This window comes from Sturnus vulgaris, chromosome 6, assembly GCF_052056855.1.
Source record: "Sturnus vulgaris isolate bStuVul1 chromosome 6, bStuVul1.hap1, whole genome shotgun sequence".
In the NCBI taxonomy this organism is placed as follows: Eukaryota; Metazoa; Chordata; class Aves; order Passeriformes; family Sturnidae; genus Sturnus; species Sturnus vulgaris.
In genome coordinates this window covers 11,618,089-11,634,557 of record NC_142248.1, presented here as the reverse complement: position 1 = coordinate 11,634,557, position 16,469 = coordinate 11,618,089, and the positions used below count along the sequence as shown (strand labels likewise).

Sequence of the window (16,469 nt, the reverse complement as noted above, 5' to 3'; positions counted from 1 at the left end):
TCCAACAGCTGGATATGATACTTCCAGGGTGAATCCAAGTGTTTTGCTCCTTGTGTTCCTTCAGTACTTTGCTGACATCGACGAGGCAAACTCGTGGTTGCGAGAGAGGCAGCCCCTTCTGGCCAGCAAGGACTATGGCAAAGACGAGTCCAGCGCCGAAGCGCTGCTGCACCGTCACCTGCGCCTGGAGAAGGAGATTGCAGCCTACTCCTCCGAGATGAGGCGCCTCAAGGAGCAGGCGGACACGGCAGCACAGCAGGCTCCAGCTGCAGTAAGTACAGCAGGGATTGCGCCACGTCGTGTTGAAGATCTGGTTTTATTTATTTTGCCGGAATAGAATGTTCCAAATTAAGTTTTTTTAAGGGATTTTTAGGTGAAAAAGAAGTTCCTTGTTTGCTCGTAGCACACCTAGATAGAAATAGTCTCATCCATGTCAGTTGCCTTTCCTGGTCCTCAAAAATACATTCTCACTCTTTATTCTCATAAAATTATTAATTTCAATAATCTTTAAAAATCAGACATTTAATCAAAACATCCTTACAAATTCTACCCTGGTAAAGTAGTGTAGAACTATCCCACAGCTCCAGGAGCAACTCATACTGCCCCTTATTTTTAAGGCAAATGAGATGAAGTCAACCTCTGCAGATGCCCCACTTTTTCACTGACTAGAAAGGGAACTTTTGACCTGAGATCAGCTCATTTAATAACAGAATTCAGGGGAGATGAATGATGCACAAATAGAAGTATTGATTCACTAGGGAACTCAGATTTTGAAATTGGAAGTGTTCAGGTACTAAAACATCACCACAAAGAGAACTGTGGGCATAATCAATTGTCTTGCTTTGTTGGCACTTCTGAAAATAAAAAAGCTCCTCCAACCAAACAACTTTGATTTGGGCAAAAAATGAAAACTTTTACTGAATCAATACAGTTTAAAATGAGCTGAATTAAACTTCTTTAAACAAAACCAAGATGTTTTTCTTTTTTATTTTTAAATTCATCTTTTCAGAATAGAAGAGGGGAAACAGTTCCCAAACAATACTGGAAGTTTTTGGTTTAAAGGGTCAGAATGCTGTGATTGATACTAACAAGTCCAAATTTTCCTTCCAAGTGAAATTTTTATCCAAATCAGAAATTCTCATCCAGTGATGTTGTTAAATTTTTCTTAACAGATGACAAAGAGGGAAGCCCCAAATGACTTGAACCAAAAGACAACGAAGCTACCATTCAGTCGAACCTGGGCAACGTCTGAAACTGCATCCACTGGAACCTCAAGCCTGGATGATCATTTTCTTCCAGAGAATATCTGGAAGACCCAAGAAGAAATAGATTCACTTTATGAACATCTACAAAGCATGGCTGAGGTATAATATCCCCTTCTGCTGTGCAGTTCATGAAAAAGTCCAAACCAGTGAAAATTGAAATTAAGTGCTTTGCTGGCTTCTGCTTTTCAGTTTAATAATGTGCTTCAATCCTGTTAATTCCTGTAGGACTTCAAACCTTGAGATCATTGTTGAGGTTTTGTATCCAAACAGATACAAAACTTCAAAACAGATTTTAGGTTGGCAAATTTTCATTTACATTCCAGTATTTTTAGTCCATGAAGACAATATTCTTTTGTGTAATCCTTTTTTTCCCCCCTTAAAGTTTGCTTGTTGTAGCTCCTAAATCACCAGGCTGTCTTGCCTGACACCAGAAAAAATAAACTGTAACCTGCATTTTGATTATATACTGCTCTTCACTCATGCATGAAGTCTAATCATGCTGTAAACACCAACACAAACATGTTTATGTGACTTTTACATATTCCAGAGACTGCTGCCTTATGTCTTCAGCGAGCAGCAGCAAGTAGCACAGCAGCCTTCCTTATTGTCCAGAGGCTGAGTGCTCTCCAAATTATTCTCTTACACTTTTAAACCACTGTTACTCTAGGAAGAAGTATTGTGATCTTAACGTTTCATGTTCTCTTCTCATTCAGCAGTGTCTGAGAAAACTACTAAACTACCACCTGTGTATTGCACCTTAAATGGAAGGATCTTTTTTCTGTTGCTTCAAATGGTAAGGAGTTTTCATGATGGTAGTTAAGTCTTTGTCTCTTTTACAGAACAGAAAGAAGGCTCTGGAGGAGATGATTGGATATTATCGCTTCTGTAGCTCTTGTGAAGAATTCCAGTCATGGATGAGAGATAAAGAGAACATTTTCCGCACTCTTCAGCCTCAAGCAGACAATGTGGAGGTCATGCAGCAGAAATATCAGGTACCCCTTTTATTTATTTTGTACAGACTATGCCAAATTACTGATTCTGTCCCTTTATCTTCCTGTGAACATGGTATCCTGTACAAATATCATGGTACACAAGGATTCTTTCTGTGATTTATCTTACATCACTTTTAAAAGGTACCAAATTATCAAAAAATCCATCAGTGCCCTTGAATCCCAGTGGAGTGGGACATACACATCAGGGCGTTGTGTGCACAGGTGTGCATGGTATCAGCAGGCAGGCAAGGGGAGAAGCTAGCCATGAAAGTGGGATATGAGTGGATATAAAAGATTATTGACAATTGTGTCCACAGAAATGGAAATACCTGGTGTTCTTCATTCTTGTGTTTTTCCATTTTAGAGATTTTTAACAGAACTGGCTGCAGGCAAAGGCCAGCTGGAAGACATTGAAAACTTAGCTGCTAAATATGGAAAGATCAGTCCCAGCAAATATTTTGAGATCCAGACTTGGATGGAAAAGATCAACATCAGGTAAAAGTGCTACTGATAAGCAGGGGATTATCTGATGGGGGTAATTGGAGAGCTGTCCATTCAGTTCCCTTCTAGATGACAGTGCCACCAGTGGGAAAAGAGCAGCCCTCAGCTGGCTGTAGGCTGGCCCTGAGCCCAGTGCCATGTTTCCAGGACTGAGGGGGGCTCCTCGGACCCTGACACCAAATCACTTACACTGTAGAAATGTGTGCGTGCATATTAAAGCATAATGTGAATTCATCCATACGTGACAGTGTTGTATTCTGCAGCACTGCAGATGATTTGGTTACTTAAGCATCAGGGTGAGGACACACTTCACAAATCTTGAAAGGAACATCAAACCATGTTTGACTTCACCAAGAGCATTTAGTGCCTGTTGTGAATGTATTCCTGCTACCATGTCACTCAGTGGGCATAGTCAGGTCCTGATTTTGACCGTGGTTGTTTAATTGCACCATGTTCAGAGTGTTCTGGTCACCTGAGCAGGTCCCCTTGTTTGACATGGCACTGATACGAACTTTGATGTTGTGAGGGAGTGCTAGTGTTCACCTCCACCCAGCTCATTTAAGACCTGATGAACTCTTTATACAAGACTTTTTCTGAACAGAAAACAGATATAGTTCATGTGTAACAATGGCTATGAATTGTTGTCTTGCTTCAAGATGGCAATCCATGGAAACACTGAAGGAGGAGAAAGGCTCTGAGCTGATTGGAGTGGCTGATGTGAGGACATTTCTTCAGGACTGTCAGAGCATAGGAGTGCTACTGCAAAACAAGATGGTCCAACTCAGGGATCTGGAACCAGGGAACTTGCCTGCTGGACTGGAGTCAGACAAGCGCAAACTGTACACAATTGAGAGAGAGGTCCTGGTGATAGAGAGGAAAATTGAATACTTGAGGAGTGTTGCAAAATCGTAAGGAACTTTCTTTTTGTTTTCACTTTCTTTGCTAGCTCTCTAAGATCATGCTGTAAATTATGGCTATAAAGAGAAAGAGCAGCTTTTAAAGTTTCTCTTTCTAGAAATCCAAAGAACTCACCTGCTGGATGGAGTTGATTTCTCTTGAGTGTGGCTGGGTGACTGGGGAGGTGTTTGTTTCCAGACTTCACAGTTGTAGAAGGATGAATACCACAGGATTGTTTGTGGCTCTAAAAAATCATCTTTACTAATGTTAGTTACCCACTTCAAAATGTGGAGGTATCACTTAGGTGATAAGAGGGGGAACAAGGGTGTTGGTAAGAAAATAGCAGATAATTGTGCGCAGGAGTTCAAATTTGAGATATGAAATGTTTTTACTTCTTTAAGTTTTCTGTACATTCACAATGGGAATATGTTGCCTTAGCTGGCTTTATTTTTAATGGAACTCTAAATATCCAAACCCATTCCTTTTAAAGAGTACTGGTTCAAACTCTAAGTAAGTGTTCATACATTTGAATGTATTTTATTGAAGGATCAAGGACACCAACCCTGCAGAGAGCAGGGCCATCACTGAGCAGGTAGAAAACATGGAGAGGCTCCTGGCAAAGCTCAAGCTGGAGATCCAGAAGAAACGGGACATTCTGCAGTGGGCCCAAAACCAGCAGTCCTTCCTGCAAGACAGCCGTAGGCTCCTCCTGTGGGCAGAGGGCATTCGGGAGAAGCTGAGCAGTGAAGAAATGGGTCTGGACGTGGGATCTGCAGAGCAATTGCTGAAAGAACACCAAGACCTGCTGATAGAAATTGGCTCTCAGAATGAAAGGTAGAGAGATTCTGGCAGGGTGGGCAGAGTGGGGTGATATGACAACAGTACTGTGAAAATGAAATGTGTAAATCACGTATATAAACGGTGCATGGAGGTGATACTGAAATTTTATTCGCATGCACTTGAACACTAGTGACAAAAGGTGACTACAAAACATAAAATCTGGTCAGCTTTTGCATTCTTATCCTGAAGGCTAGTGGAGGGGGAAGGAGGAGCTGTATGTTTGCAGTAGAATTCTACAAGGTCTCCTGACTCAGAGAATGCCATCTGTAATTTATTCCAGTTCCTCCACTCCTTCTCAGGCCTTATGCTTCCATTTGCTATCATTTTCAGTTCTTCTTCTGCACTGCTGTGAATTTCCAGATACTGTTGGCCCTCCTTTCCCTTTTAACATGAAAGCCTGCTTATGTGGGCTTTCAGTCCAGATGGGGAAATCTCACCTACTGCCTCCAGCACATATCCCTGAGCAATAAAACAGCTGCACTTTGTAGTGCATAACCTGTAGGAAAAAGGTAACAGAGAGGGAAACTTGATGTATGAGCACTGCCAAGAGAGCAAAGAGCTGTGCTGGAAGAGGATACATATTCCCTCATGCAGTGAAGTCTCATTTTTCTTTTTGACTTTGGGAAGATTTCTGCAGCTGGAAGAGCTTGGGCGCAAAGTAGTCCAACAACAACCCAGTAACAACAGGAGCAGAGATGTCCACCAGACCATGGAGAGACTTGCCAAGGAGAGCAAAGAGCTGGAGGAAATGTGGGAAAAGCGGTGGAAAAAGCTTCAGGATGGCCTGGAATTGCAGAAGTTCAATCGGGAGGGGGACCGTATCAATGCAGCCCTGTCTGGCCACGAGGCCTTTCTGCGGGGGGATGACCTGGGGGTATGTACAGCAGCTGATCTGGGTTTCTCCTGCTTCTTCTCCCCATCCAGGGAGGAGCAACAATCTTTATTAGATTGGCTTCTTCATTCTTCTGATCACAGCATTTCCATGCTTGAGAACTAGACTTTCAGGATCTTATTAACATTCTTACGTTCTTACTCATCTTAATGAGAACTAAGCTCATTGTCCCGCAAAAAAAAAAGTTAAGCAGCTAGGGCTGTGATTTGTTGCTGTTTGTACTTGTCATATGGTTTACGTAAAATTGACTCATCCATTAAAAAATAAAATTTCAGCTTAAACATAGTAATTTTCTTTTTCAAGTAAAAACATTACTTTTTTTTAAAAAAAGGCTTTTTCTTTCATCCATTTAAGAATATTAAAGCACATGAAGCAAAAAAAAAAAAAAAACACAAATGCAGAGAATGTTCACAAAATCAGTGAAGAAGGAGGTTGTGGTCTCTCACTGCCTCTTATGTTTTCAGCTGAACCCAAAACATTGCTACTTTGGGATCAACTGAGTGGAATAAAGTTTTACAAGTTATTCTTCTGTATTGCATATCCCTAGATGGGCCAGAGTGCTGGCATAAATTTAGAATGCAGATTTTCTTAAGAGGTGAAAACAGAACCATAGGGAAAACACAGAGCAGAGAAACCAGCTATGATACAAACCTGCTGCTTGTTTGTAGCCCTGAACATCCTTGGGCTCATGCAAAAGGTACACTGTATCTCCTGCCTCAAAGAGAAGGAGGAAAGTAAGGTCAAATTTTCTTTTTTTTCCACTGCTACAGAAGAACTATGAGCAAGAAAAGTCTTGATCAAATTTTGTTTTTCAAATGCAGGACCATGTAGATGCTGTTCGAAGCCTGCTGAAGCAACATCAGGAATTTGAGCAACTGCTGATGGCACTGAAGAGACGAGTGGAAGCACTCAATGAAAATGGGGTGAACCTACTAGAGAGAAGGCACTTTGCATCTCATGTGTGAGTCCAAATCCTTTCCTTTTTCATTTAGCTTTAATAAATGATCCAGTGTGATCGGGTGAAATGAAAAATTTTCTCTGAGAAGAAATTGATTGACCTCCAATCCACAATTTGATGGATAAGGGAGTAAAAAAGAATTCTTTTAAAAAAATTGATTTCTTGGGCTCTTAGGACAAAAAAGCTTTAGGTTAAAAGTGACATTTGGCAGAACACTAGAATAATTTGTTTTGTATCATATATTACATATAGTGATAAAGCTTCCTTAAAGTGAACTCGTTAAGTGCCTACAGGAAAAGAATTCCTTAATTTATCTAGAAATAAGGTTTACTTTTAAAAAGTTACTGAAGACTTCACAAGCATAACTCTTCAGGAGCAGTTCCTTCATGTTTTTGTCCAAGCTGAACTGTTACCTGTAATTCCTTTTTCTGTGCTAGAGCCACTAAGGTCAAAGGGGACACCTTTGCAAACAAGAATTAGAAATAGAGGTTTAGAATGGACCTCTTAGATCAGTATACCATGTTCTTGTGATGATGTGATGTTTTGAACACTCCCTCCACTAATTTATAAAACTGCCCTTGAGATCTGATTTATTGCCAGCACTACTACCATTAGAAAGCCATTCCAAAGCCTCATTGCACTGACACCAAAGGGGAAGTTATTAGTCAATTATAACTAATATAACAATACTATAGAATATTCAGGGCAGAGGGAGATCTCAGTGCTCCAGTGTATGACTGCAATTCACTAATGTGACATAGCCATACAGGAGGAAAATGCAGAGTAACTAGCAAGCAATACCTGCTCTCCAGGTGAGCCCAACATGGTGATGGGACAGGGCCATTTATCCCTTCTTTCTGTCAGCAAAGCTGTAGAAACTACATTACATTTATATCACAGTCATGACTACAGCATAAGCAAAGGGAACCAATATTAGTACAGCACTTGACTTCCTGTTTTTCTTGGTAGTATTGAAGAGAGAATGGCCACTCTCCAGAGAAGGTGGGAGCAGCTGATACAAAGCAATGCCAAGAGAAAACAGAGGTTGTTGGATTCCCTGCAACTACAGGTAACTGATACTGCAAATTTGGTCAGGCAGCTGTGAATTTTGAATTTTACCCCTTGTCTTAATATGAGAGAAAAACTCAAACTGCTGAGCATTCCTACTGCAGCTCACTTTCTCTTTGGCTGTGGGAGACAGAGATTTGTTCTCCAGGGAGCAGGTGATGCACTGACAGTAAAACTTACAAAGCTGTAACCATTGAAAATTTTTTTTTAAATTGAGACTCTGGATAAAAAATATCAACAGAATGCTTTGTCTACTGGTTAAATTTATTCTGCTCATTACTTACTATTGTTCTGGGCCTTAATTACTTAGTACAGTTAATCTAAGTTTTGGTACAAAACTTATTTTTCTATGCTGAGATACAAAGTTATACTGGAGGATTGGTCCTCTTCTGGTTAAAATATTCTATCAACGATGCAAACCTACATCTGACAATTACAGGCCACAGATTAGTTAAGTGTGGTAAAAAAAGGGATGAAGCGACATTATGATGGCTTAAAACCTCATCTATAGTTCAAGATCATACTTCTTCATTAAATTAATTTAATCCTGTTTGTTTTCTGTAAGGAGTTTAACCGTGATGCTGCTGAGCTTTTGATATGGATGGAAGAGAAGTACAAGATTGCATCAGATGAATCCTATCGTGATCCAACAAATGTTCTACGCAAGCTGAAGTGGCATGAGGCTGCTGAGAAGGAAATGTTGGCTAATGAGGAGCACTTTACAACACTGATAAAGGTGAAGGCAAAGTTTTCCATATTGCACCAAAATTCATAGGTGCTGATCTGCTAATAAAGTGATGTCATGTGTTTCTCCAGAAAGGAAATCAATTGATTCAAGACAACCACTACGCTGCAGTTTCTGTCCAGGACAAGATGTCAGAGCTTCAAAAGAAGTGGAGGGAATTGTATGGCAAGATGATTGAACGAGGTGACAAACTGAGACAAGCTGGACAGCAGGAACAGCTCATGGAACTGCTGCAGGTCAGGAAGTCATGAGGAGCAGAGGGGAGGGATGGCCTAGGAGCCTGGTTCCTCTATTGCATGGACACCACATAAAGGAGAATACCGTCCAGATAAGTTTTTGTCAGCAGTCCTAGGAAAGAAACACCAGTATTACGCTGTCCAAGCTCACTTCAAAGTTACAAGCACTATAACAGTGCCAGCAAAGCATCAGGCTGTTGAACTCGGGCTCAACACTGCATCTGTGTGGCCATCCTGTACTGGGAAAACAACCCAAACTCTGTAGTGCAGTGCAAACATAACTGCTTGCCTGGGGCAGTCTGGGGGCTGCAGCCATGGCACTGCATTAAGCTCATGGTCATCCAGTCAAATTTTGTACAAGAACGATATGCTGTGAAGCTGTTTTGAGACCATTATGAATGGAAGTGCTGTTGTGTTATAGCTACAATTTGAAGTCTTTAGAGATTGTTTGACTCTTTTATATTATATTGCTGCAGATATTTCAAAGAGACTGTTTTCAATGATGTGCTTTAGTGTCTCAGAGAGAAGAGTACTCCAAAACAGTTCACAAAACAAAATATTCCCAGAAGCTGCCTCTTAGAGACATCCAGCCATCATATTACCAAGAAAGGACAATTAGATTTTAAAATTGTGTCCAGGAAGCTGTCATAGGAGGGAGGGAATGAAAGAAAATGTTGTTGAAAGGACAATATGAGTGTGCTGTAATCTTTTCCTGGCAGGATGCCAAAAAGAAGATAGAAAAAATTGAGAAAGTTCTTCAGGAATCTGAAACAGGCCATGATTTACGCTCCAGCCGTGATCTACTCAAGCAGCACAGACAGCTGGAAAATGAGACACGTGAGCTGGCAGAGAAAATGAATGCTATTGTATCTCATGCCAGGAAAATGGCCACCAATCACTTTGACTCCCAGAGGATTCTGGATGAAACACAGAAATATCTGAAAAGGTATGGTGCCCCTCTGGTTTTTTTCTCCACCCACCTCTTGTGACTGATAACATTTTTTATTCTACCTTCTAAAAAATTCTCTTGACTGATCAAGTTTAACTCATACTCAGGAATAATTTTTCCTCCATGCTTTGATCTGCACCTACAGTACAGCTGCCTGTAGGCCCATCTAAACCTTTATGAGTGAACCTTGCTCCTTGCCAGCTGCACTCCTCCTCTAATCCCTTTCTTATCCACAGGTCATAAGAGGTACAGTGATTCAGCATTCAATAGATCACAGGACAAGCCTAGGACTTTAAAACTGTGAATAATTTTTTCTGTGCTTACATTAAATGTTACCATATAGGTCTGCTTGCTAAGGGATCTTTGTACGTGCAGCCAGTATTAACCATTGATATTTAATTGCAAAGTGTCCAGTGTTTTGAAATCTTCACGATGGCGTTGTAGCCTAATTCCCTTGGCAGAATGAGCATAAAGCTTTGTTTTAACATATATTTCATGGATGACCCCTAGGTTTGAGTCTTTGCAAGCACCTCTTTATGAGAGGCGCAAGCTGCTGGAAGCTGCCGTGGATCTTTATGAGTTCTTCCATTACCATGACATGGAACTGAGCTGGATCAATGAGCGCTTGCCTATTGCCCATTCCACCAACTGCGGGAAGTCCTTGGACGTGGCTCAAAACCTGTTGCAAAAGCACAAGGTAATTCCTTTAATCAAGTGCTTTGATAGCACGTTGAGACACTGCACTTCACCTCAGCTTGCAAACCTGCACCTGCCCCTGCACAGTCACAGCTTCCAATGGGTACATTCATTGATCCCAGCTCTAGTCCGGCTGAAATGCTTCAGTGGATCGACACAAATCAGTGGAGTGGTGATGATGTTCAGAACAAATACAACATTCCTGTGAGAACTGCAAAATTTGTCATATTATGGAGTATTATTAATCTGAGAAATTGCATAGCTCTTCCCATTAAAAGGGGATAAAAAAACTAGTGTATCTGACACTAAATAGAAAAAAAAAGGAGTAAACTAAATAAACTATTATACTGTCATGCTTATGGCTTCATTATACATTCAGTCTTGAAGTTTGTACATACAGGATTTTCTAGGAGAGCATATAACAGGCATTTAACAATTATCTTAAATCTCTATAGATTTTAAAATGATCTGAACAAGCCACAGTCACTGTATTTATTAGGACAGATTAATACTGATTTCTAGGGAATTTGATTCTTTGCAGCAGTTCCTCACAGCCAGAGGGGCACCTCAGCTGTCCTGCACCACAAGCAGTGCTGGATTTTGCAGCACCTTAATTGCAAGTTTCATGAGAACACTTACAGGACCAGTGGGGAGCATTTATAGAGCAGTAGTCCAGTAGTTTTCATGGTACTGATGATAATGTCTCTCTTTGCATCATCCTCCAGCCCCTTCATCATCTTGGATATTTTATTTTTCCATCACCAGCTCAATATTTTCTCTCATTCCCCCAGCTTTGTGTCTCATCCTGTGATCTGCTCCATCTCCCAAACCTCCCTGGCTGCTGGACAGGGGAAGGAGCAGGAGCATGGTAAAGAGAGGACTTTGGTGTAGGGAAGTTCAGGGATGTGTGCTGCTTCCTTACACACCCTTCCCTCCTCTCTCGACGGCAGTACCAAGAGCAGAGCATTATGTGAGTGGGGCTGGCACCAGTGACCAGGCTGCAGGGGTGGCAGAAATAAGACAGTCCAGATGTCCACTGGCTGTACTCTGCCCACTGTCACCAGCTGCAAGTTTTGCTTAGGATTAGGAGCACACAGAATTTACTTGTACTCACATATCTTCCTTTATTCTTATTTTTTCTTTTATCTCATTTCCAGGAACTGCAGGCAGAAGTGAATGCCCACAAACAGCAAGTCCAGCGAGTCCTGGATAAAGGAAAGACAATGATTGTAGACCAGCACCCATCAGCTCAGAAAATAAGTGAGAAATGCCAGGAGCTTGTGACTGCCTGGCAGGGCTTGGAGAAGTCCTGTGAGGAAAGGATGAAGCAGCTGCAGCACTCAGTTGGCTTCCAGGAGGTACAAATCAAAGCAAAGAACTCACACAGCAGCTTCTTCAGACAAATAAGAGGACCAAAGTGTTAAAGTGAATAAAAACCCCAGCTTTGCTGGGGCTGGTATTCTCTTCAGCTGCTCAAGGCCAGGCTCACGGGAATGGAGGGCTGGATTGCATAGCTGGATGCAGCCCCACTCTCGACCTGCTGCTCTGCAGCCTTCCCTTGGTTTCTACACCCATCCCGCATGGCTGTGCATAGAACACACATTTCTCCTAGTGTCTCCTTTCTCTGTGTCTGTGCACAGTCTCAGGCTTTGACTTACTAATGTAATTGATCCTCAGCTGGCTCTTCATACTGGAGAGTAATGACATGGAAACCAAAAAATAGGGGATTTCTTGTGCTATCTGTTCTTACCTGTTTCATGCAACAATTTTCCAGGCAGTAAAATGATACTGAGGAACAGACAACATTCATTCACTCTCAGAGCAACTTAGGGATTTTGGCTTTATTCTTTTCTATAGGCTCCTGGACTTTCAGTCTTAGCCTGTTGAAAAAAAAAATTAAAAATTGCATGCAAATATTTATATTGATAATCCAAATTTTCTGTTATCAGTGGGTCATGTAGGAGTGCAGTTATTCAGATAAGCACATGCACTTTTGTAGACATGAACATTTGTATGGAGTTCACAGGCCCACCTAAAGTATGATCCCTGGGGTATTTGATCATCTAGCCATTATTTCCTCTATATATGAAAACACTTGTCAGTACTGTAGACTTTATGAAGCCTGATTTTTACAGTGATTTGAACTTCTCAGGCAGAGGAAGGAGAAATGTCCCACTGATGATAGACACTTAGTTATCCTGCACTGAAATCTTCCATCTGTGACCCCTTCATTATTTTATGATATCACAGAGAACAGTGAATTAAATATTTAATAAAACATTACAGTAGGCCTTACTAGAATTTATTAGGTTAAAAAAAAAGTAATTAATGTTTTGAAAATTGAAGCTCATTTGTTTTCTCTTTAACTGATAGTTCTTAATGACTACTTCAGACCTGGAGGCTTGGATAGCAGAGAAATATCCATTTGTGACAAGCAAGGACTACGGTAAAGATGAAGATGGAACACTGAAGCTCATCAAGAAACATAAGGTCTTTCTCTGCTTCAATTCTGTAGGCTAGCCTGATCTTTGGTCTCTCTGCAGTCATAAAATTGTTTGTCTCATTGGTAGTCAGGTTTGGCCCAGCCATCTACAAGATTTTGCATTGATGTATGTCTACATATGGTTAGAGTGATAGAAGAGTTTACTAACCTGGCTGGTAAAATGTGGGGGAAAAGGAGGATGGTGAATATTCTCATATTCTTCTGAAGCCAAAACTGACTATCTGCTTTTCAGTTTCAACAGATACATGCAGGAACCTTGTAATTTTTTCCTAAAATCAAAGATACAGATATAGCATTAATCCAGGAATTCTTTTCTCTACCTAATATTCCATCAGGGAATTCTAATTGTCTTTATTCATCTGTTTGAATTTCTGTACCATTTTTTAAAAAATATTGCTAGAAAATAATCTAAAATAGAGCAAGTCTTGGAAATGTCATGTTCTTCCCAGAAGTATTTATTTTTCAATCACTACACCCTTGGCTGTTCACAGAGTGGCTCTCTCAGACAACTGACTCTCAATTCACTGTTTTTCCTTGTCAGGCACTGGAGAATGAGATTGCCATTTACCAAGATTTGTTGAAAGAACTGAGTGAAAGTGCCCAAACTCTTCCTCTTGTGGGCTCCATCCAATATATTGAAGTTGATGCACCAAAGGAACAAGTTCATTCAAGACTCCACGAGTTACAGGAGCTAGCAGTAGCAAGGTATAAAGCAGAACTCCCCCTTGGATCCTAGATTAAATTCAAAGCCCACTGAAATCAATAAAGGATATCTCCAGTTACTTCACTGGAGTTTATATTCATTATACTATAAATAAGTTATTATTTATAATTAGAATGTTGTTGTTCTTAATTTTATTTTACTTTTATGATTTTATAATTGAATTATGTTATCTTTTTTTTTCAAATATATTTAGGAAACTTATTGTTATGAAAGATATTGTAATTCTGTGCATTTATGAGCTTTTCATTTTACGAAACAAGACCTCTACAATTCATTCAAGGAGTTTTGCTACATAGTAAGGATTTGATACCTATAAATTTCATCCTCCTGTAAAGTGACTTGAGGTGCCAGATTCTGACTTGCATTTGTGCATTTAGAATGTGCTATCAATAGGAAAAATTTTTTTAAGAATGTCCCCTTAATGTTACTTGAAAATTATTTGATTTTCACATACTCTAAGGGAGACAATAATGGACACACTTATTTATATGCCCAGTGACTCGCTAGTACAGGAAGGCTTTTATTCTTGAATTAATAATTTACAGTGAATTTCACTTTCTTTCAGTTATTATTACAGCAAGATATTTACACCAGGATGGTTGGCTTGAACATAGGGTTTTAACACTTCCAGTTTGTTTTCGGAAAGGAAAAATGTCTGAACGACTTAGATTTTTCCCCCACAAAAATTTCACTCAGAAAAGGAAGAGGGCTCTGCAAGTAGAATAACAAATAAGTTAATCTGAATACTAGAATAATTAAACCTAAAGAAAATGCTGGTATTTTACCTTTCATTTTTAATCTTGTTTACAGCTGAAAAAGTAAAAACATCTATAGAAAAACTTGTGAATGAAAAGTTCAGAAAAAATAAATCATCTAGAAATATCAAAACACTTCTGTGTGTTGAAAACAAATGTTTTGTTTTCATTCTTTCTAAATGTTAACCTGGGTCTTGTGGTGTCCTATTGGTGCTCTGGTTTGCACCTCTGGTCTGCATTGTCCTCGTGTTGGACTCCTGACGAGTTACATGATGAACATTTGTGAGTCAAACTGGGAAGCCAGATTCTTCTTTCCTGGAATATTTGCACAATGGCAGGCTAGCAGATGGAAAATTGGTGTATTTTTTTTGCTGTGGAAGCGCTGTAACATGTCTGGCTGAATTATAAAATAATCTAGACCATTGGAAATATGTAACAGGTTGGAGCAATTCTGCCAAACAGGCAATATGAGAATTACCTCCAAAGGCTTTCATAGCATCTGCTTTCCTGATGCTCAGGAAATATTTCCTTCTCATTTTCACAAGCAATTCAGTTACCTTTAGAAAGACAGATAGGAAAAAAATAAAGGGTATTCTTTCTCATGGAAAGAAGAAAACCCAGCAAAAGCAGTAACAACAAACCCCAACTAAAATGAAAAACAGCAGAGAAAGAGCTCAGATAGGCACAGTGCTCTTCTGGGAAATTCAGCTAATGAGATCAGCATGACCTGGCTGACAGCTGTTATCCTACAATCATAATTTCCAAATCTGAGACATAATCAGCTCTTTCATTACAGACAATGAGTCTTGATGATGAAAGGTTTGGGGTATTCATTGGAAGAAAGTTACTGATCGCCCTTCTCTTACATTATTAATTATATTATCTTGTCTCCTTCCCCCAACAGAGGGAAGAAGCTCGATGAAACTCTTGTCTTGCATGAGTTCCTACGAGAATATGAAGATCTGGAAGACTGGATCACTCGGCAGAAACAAACAGCCAGCTCTGAAGACTATGGAAATGATTATGAACATGTTTTGGTGAGTTTTTTTAATAACATTAAAAAAAAATCAAATAAACTCTATGTAGTGAGACTGTAAACAGATACTAAGGTTGACATTGAAAACTTAAAAGACAGAGGAAGAAATAAGTATAAATAACTGGAAGATGGGAAAAGAAAAGGTGAAGTGGATAGGAAGGTTGAAGAACAGACATCATTGCATCCTGTTACCATGAGGGCTGAGCTGTCTGAAACAACTGACTGCTAAAATGTCTACACCTTCAGAGTACAGCAAATCTTTTCTATTTTTAATAAGTAGATAATTCAGTATGGTATCCATTTAGGGTTTTTTCTTTTTCTTTTTTTCTTTTTTTTTTAAATTGTGATTGCTGATATACAGACTTCTCTAGGTATACCTCTCCACATGGCATAGAAACCAATCTAATGTCAGCCTGTTACAAATTGCTAGCCATTCAGAATCTTCATTTATATAATTTATTTCAAAATAGCTTGTGCTAAACCTTAAAATCAGACGTAAATATCTATTTACAGTACTGAATACACATTTGCATTCATTAGGTAAAACCACATAATTTTATAATTAAAATTCATTGTACATAGAATGTTTGTTTCTATCCCTAGTAATAATGTTTCTGCCTCCCATCTGCATCACAAACCTCATGTTTTGCTAAAAGTTTGAAGCTCCTCCTGGTCTTTGAAGGTAGAATCCAGTCATTCTCTGCAGTTTCTCTATCTCTAAGTATTATCAGCTGTCCTTTGGCTGTGTTCTGATAGATGAGCAGGTATGTTTGGAAAAAGAGAGTACTCAAAAGGGGTTTCCTCGTTGTTCTTGTTTTCCCTTCTAAAGCAACTTTGTGCCAAATATGACACATTCCGACACCAGTTGGAAGCAGCTGGGAAAAGAGTTGTGGCTTTCCAGGAGCTGGCAGACAACTTGCTGAACCAAGGGTATTCTGAGTCCTGGGAAATTCGGCAGATGCAGAAACAGCTGAGGTAGGAGCCTTGTGTTAGGTCTAAAATGCTTTGTCCTTTCCATTTGCTCTTGAGGAGGAGGAAGTAACAAGAAACTAGGAAAGGATAAGGCATGTCCTCCTGATTCTCTAATTGCAAACGATGTGGTTTGCTCGCTGATACAGAGTTGCTTCCAGCCTGGTTTACGAATAAACATCATCTACTTGCTGTTTTGACTTCTTGTAAATTGTTTTGGAGGTGCTTTACAAGGTGAACTTCCTTTGGCCTTTGGAACGGGATCACCAGCTGAAAGGCTCGGAGTTTAGATGCTTTTCATTGCTTCTCATTTTCGAATTTGAATGCCATGACTGTTCTGCAGAATAACATTAAGATGCTCTGAGCTTCTTAGTTCTGGCATCAGTCCAAACTGGCCCAAAGGAGAAGTGTGTCTGCAGGCAGCTGTGGTCACCACAATATAA

General features: G+C 39.9%; 1 protein-coding gene across 1 annotated transcript in view; it reads left to right on the top strand.

Moving 5' to 3' along the window:
* Positions 1-16,469, top strand: part of SPTBN5 (spectrin beta, non-erythrocytic 5) — an 87,876-nt gene that overhangs the window by 13,838 nt on the left and 57,569 nt on the right. The window contains exons 11-28 of the mRNA XM_014869266.2: positions 65-271; positions 1,173-1,364; positions 2,105-2,257; positions 2,622-2,752; positions 3,415-3,666; positions 4,202-4,489; positions 5,123-5,369; positions 6,209-6,348; positions 7,315-7,414; positions 7,979-8,149; positions 8,230-8,394; positions 9,114-9,340; positions 9,854-10,040; positions 11,197-11,397; positions 12,413-12,529; positions 13,084-13,247; positions 14,926-15,058; positions 15,887-16,032. Of these exons, the coding sequence (XP_014724752.2) occupies positions 65-271; positions 1,173-1,364; positions 2,105-2,257; positions 2,622-2,752; positions 3,415-3,666; positions 4,202-4,489; positions 5,123-5,369; positions 6,209-6,348; positions 7,315-7,414; positions 7,979-8,149; positions 8,230-8,394; positions 9,114-9,340; positions 9,854-10,040; positions 11,197-11,397; positions 12,413-12,529; positions 13,084-13,247; positions 14,926-15,058; positions 15,887-16,032 (3,221 nt within the window). The remainder of the gene's footprint in view (positions 1-64; positions 272-1,172; positions 1,365-2,104; positions 2,258-2,621; positions 2,753-3,414; positions 3,667-4,201; positions 4,490-5,122; positions 5,370-6,208; positions 6,349-7,314; positions 7,415-7,978; positions 8,150-8,229; positions 8,395-9,113; positions 9,341-9,853; positions 10,041-11,196; positions 11,398-12,412; positions 12,530-13,083; positions 13,248-14,925; positions 15,059-15,886; positions 16,033-16,469) is intronic.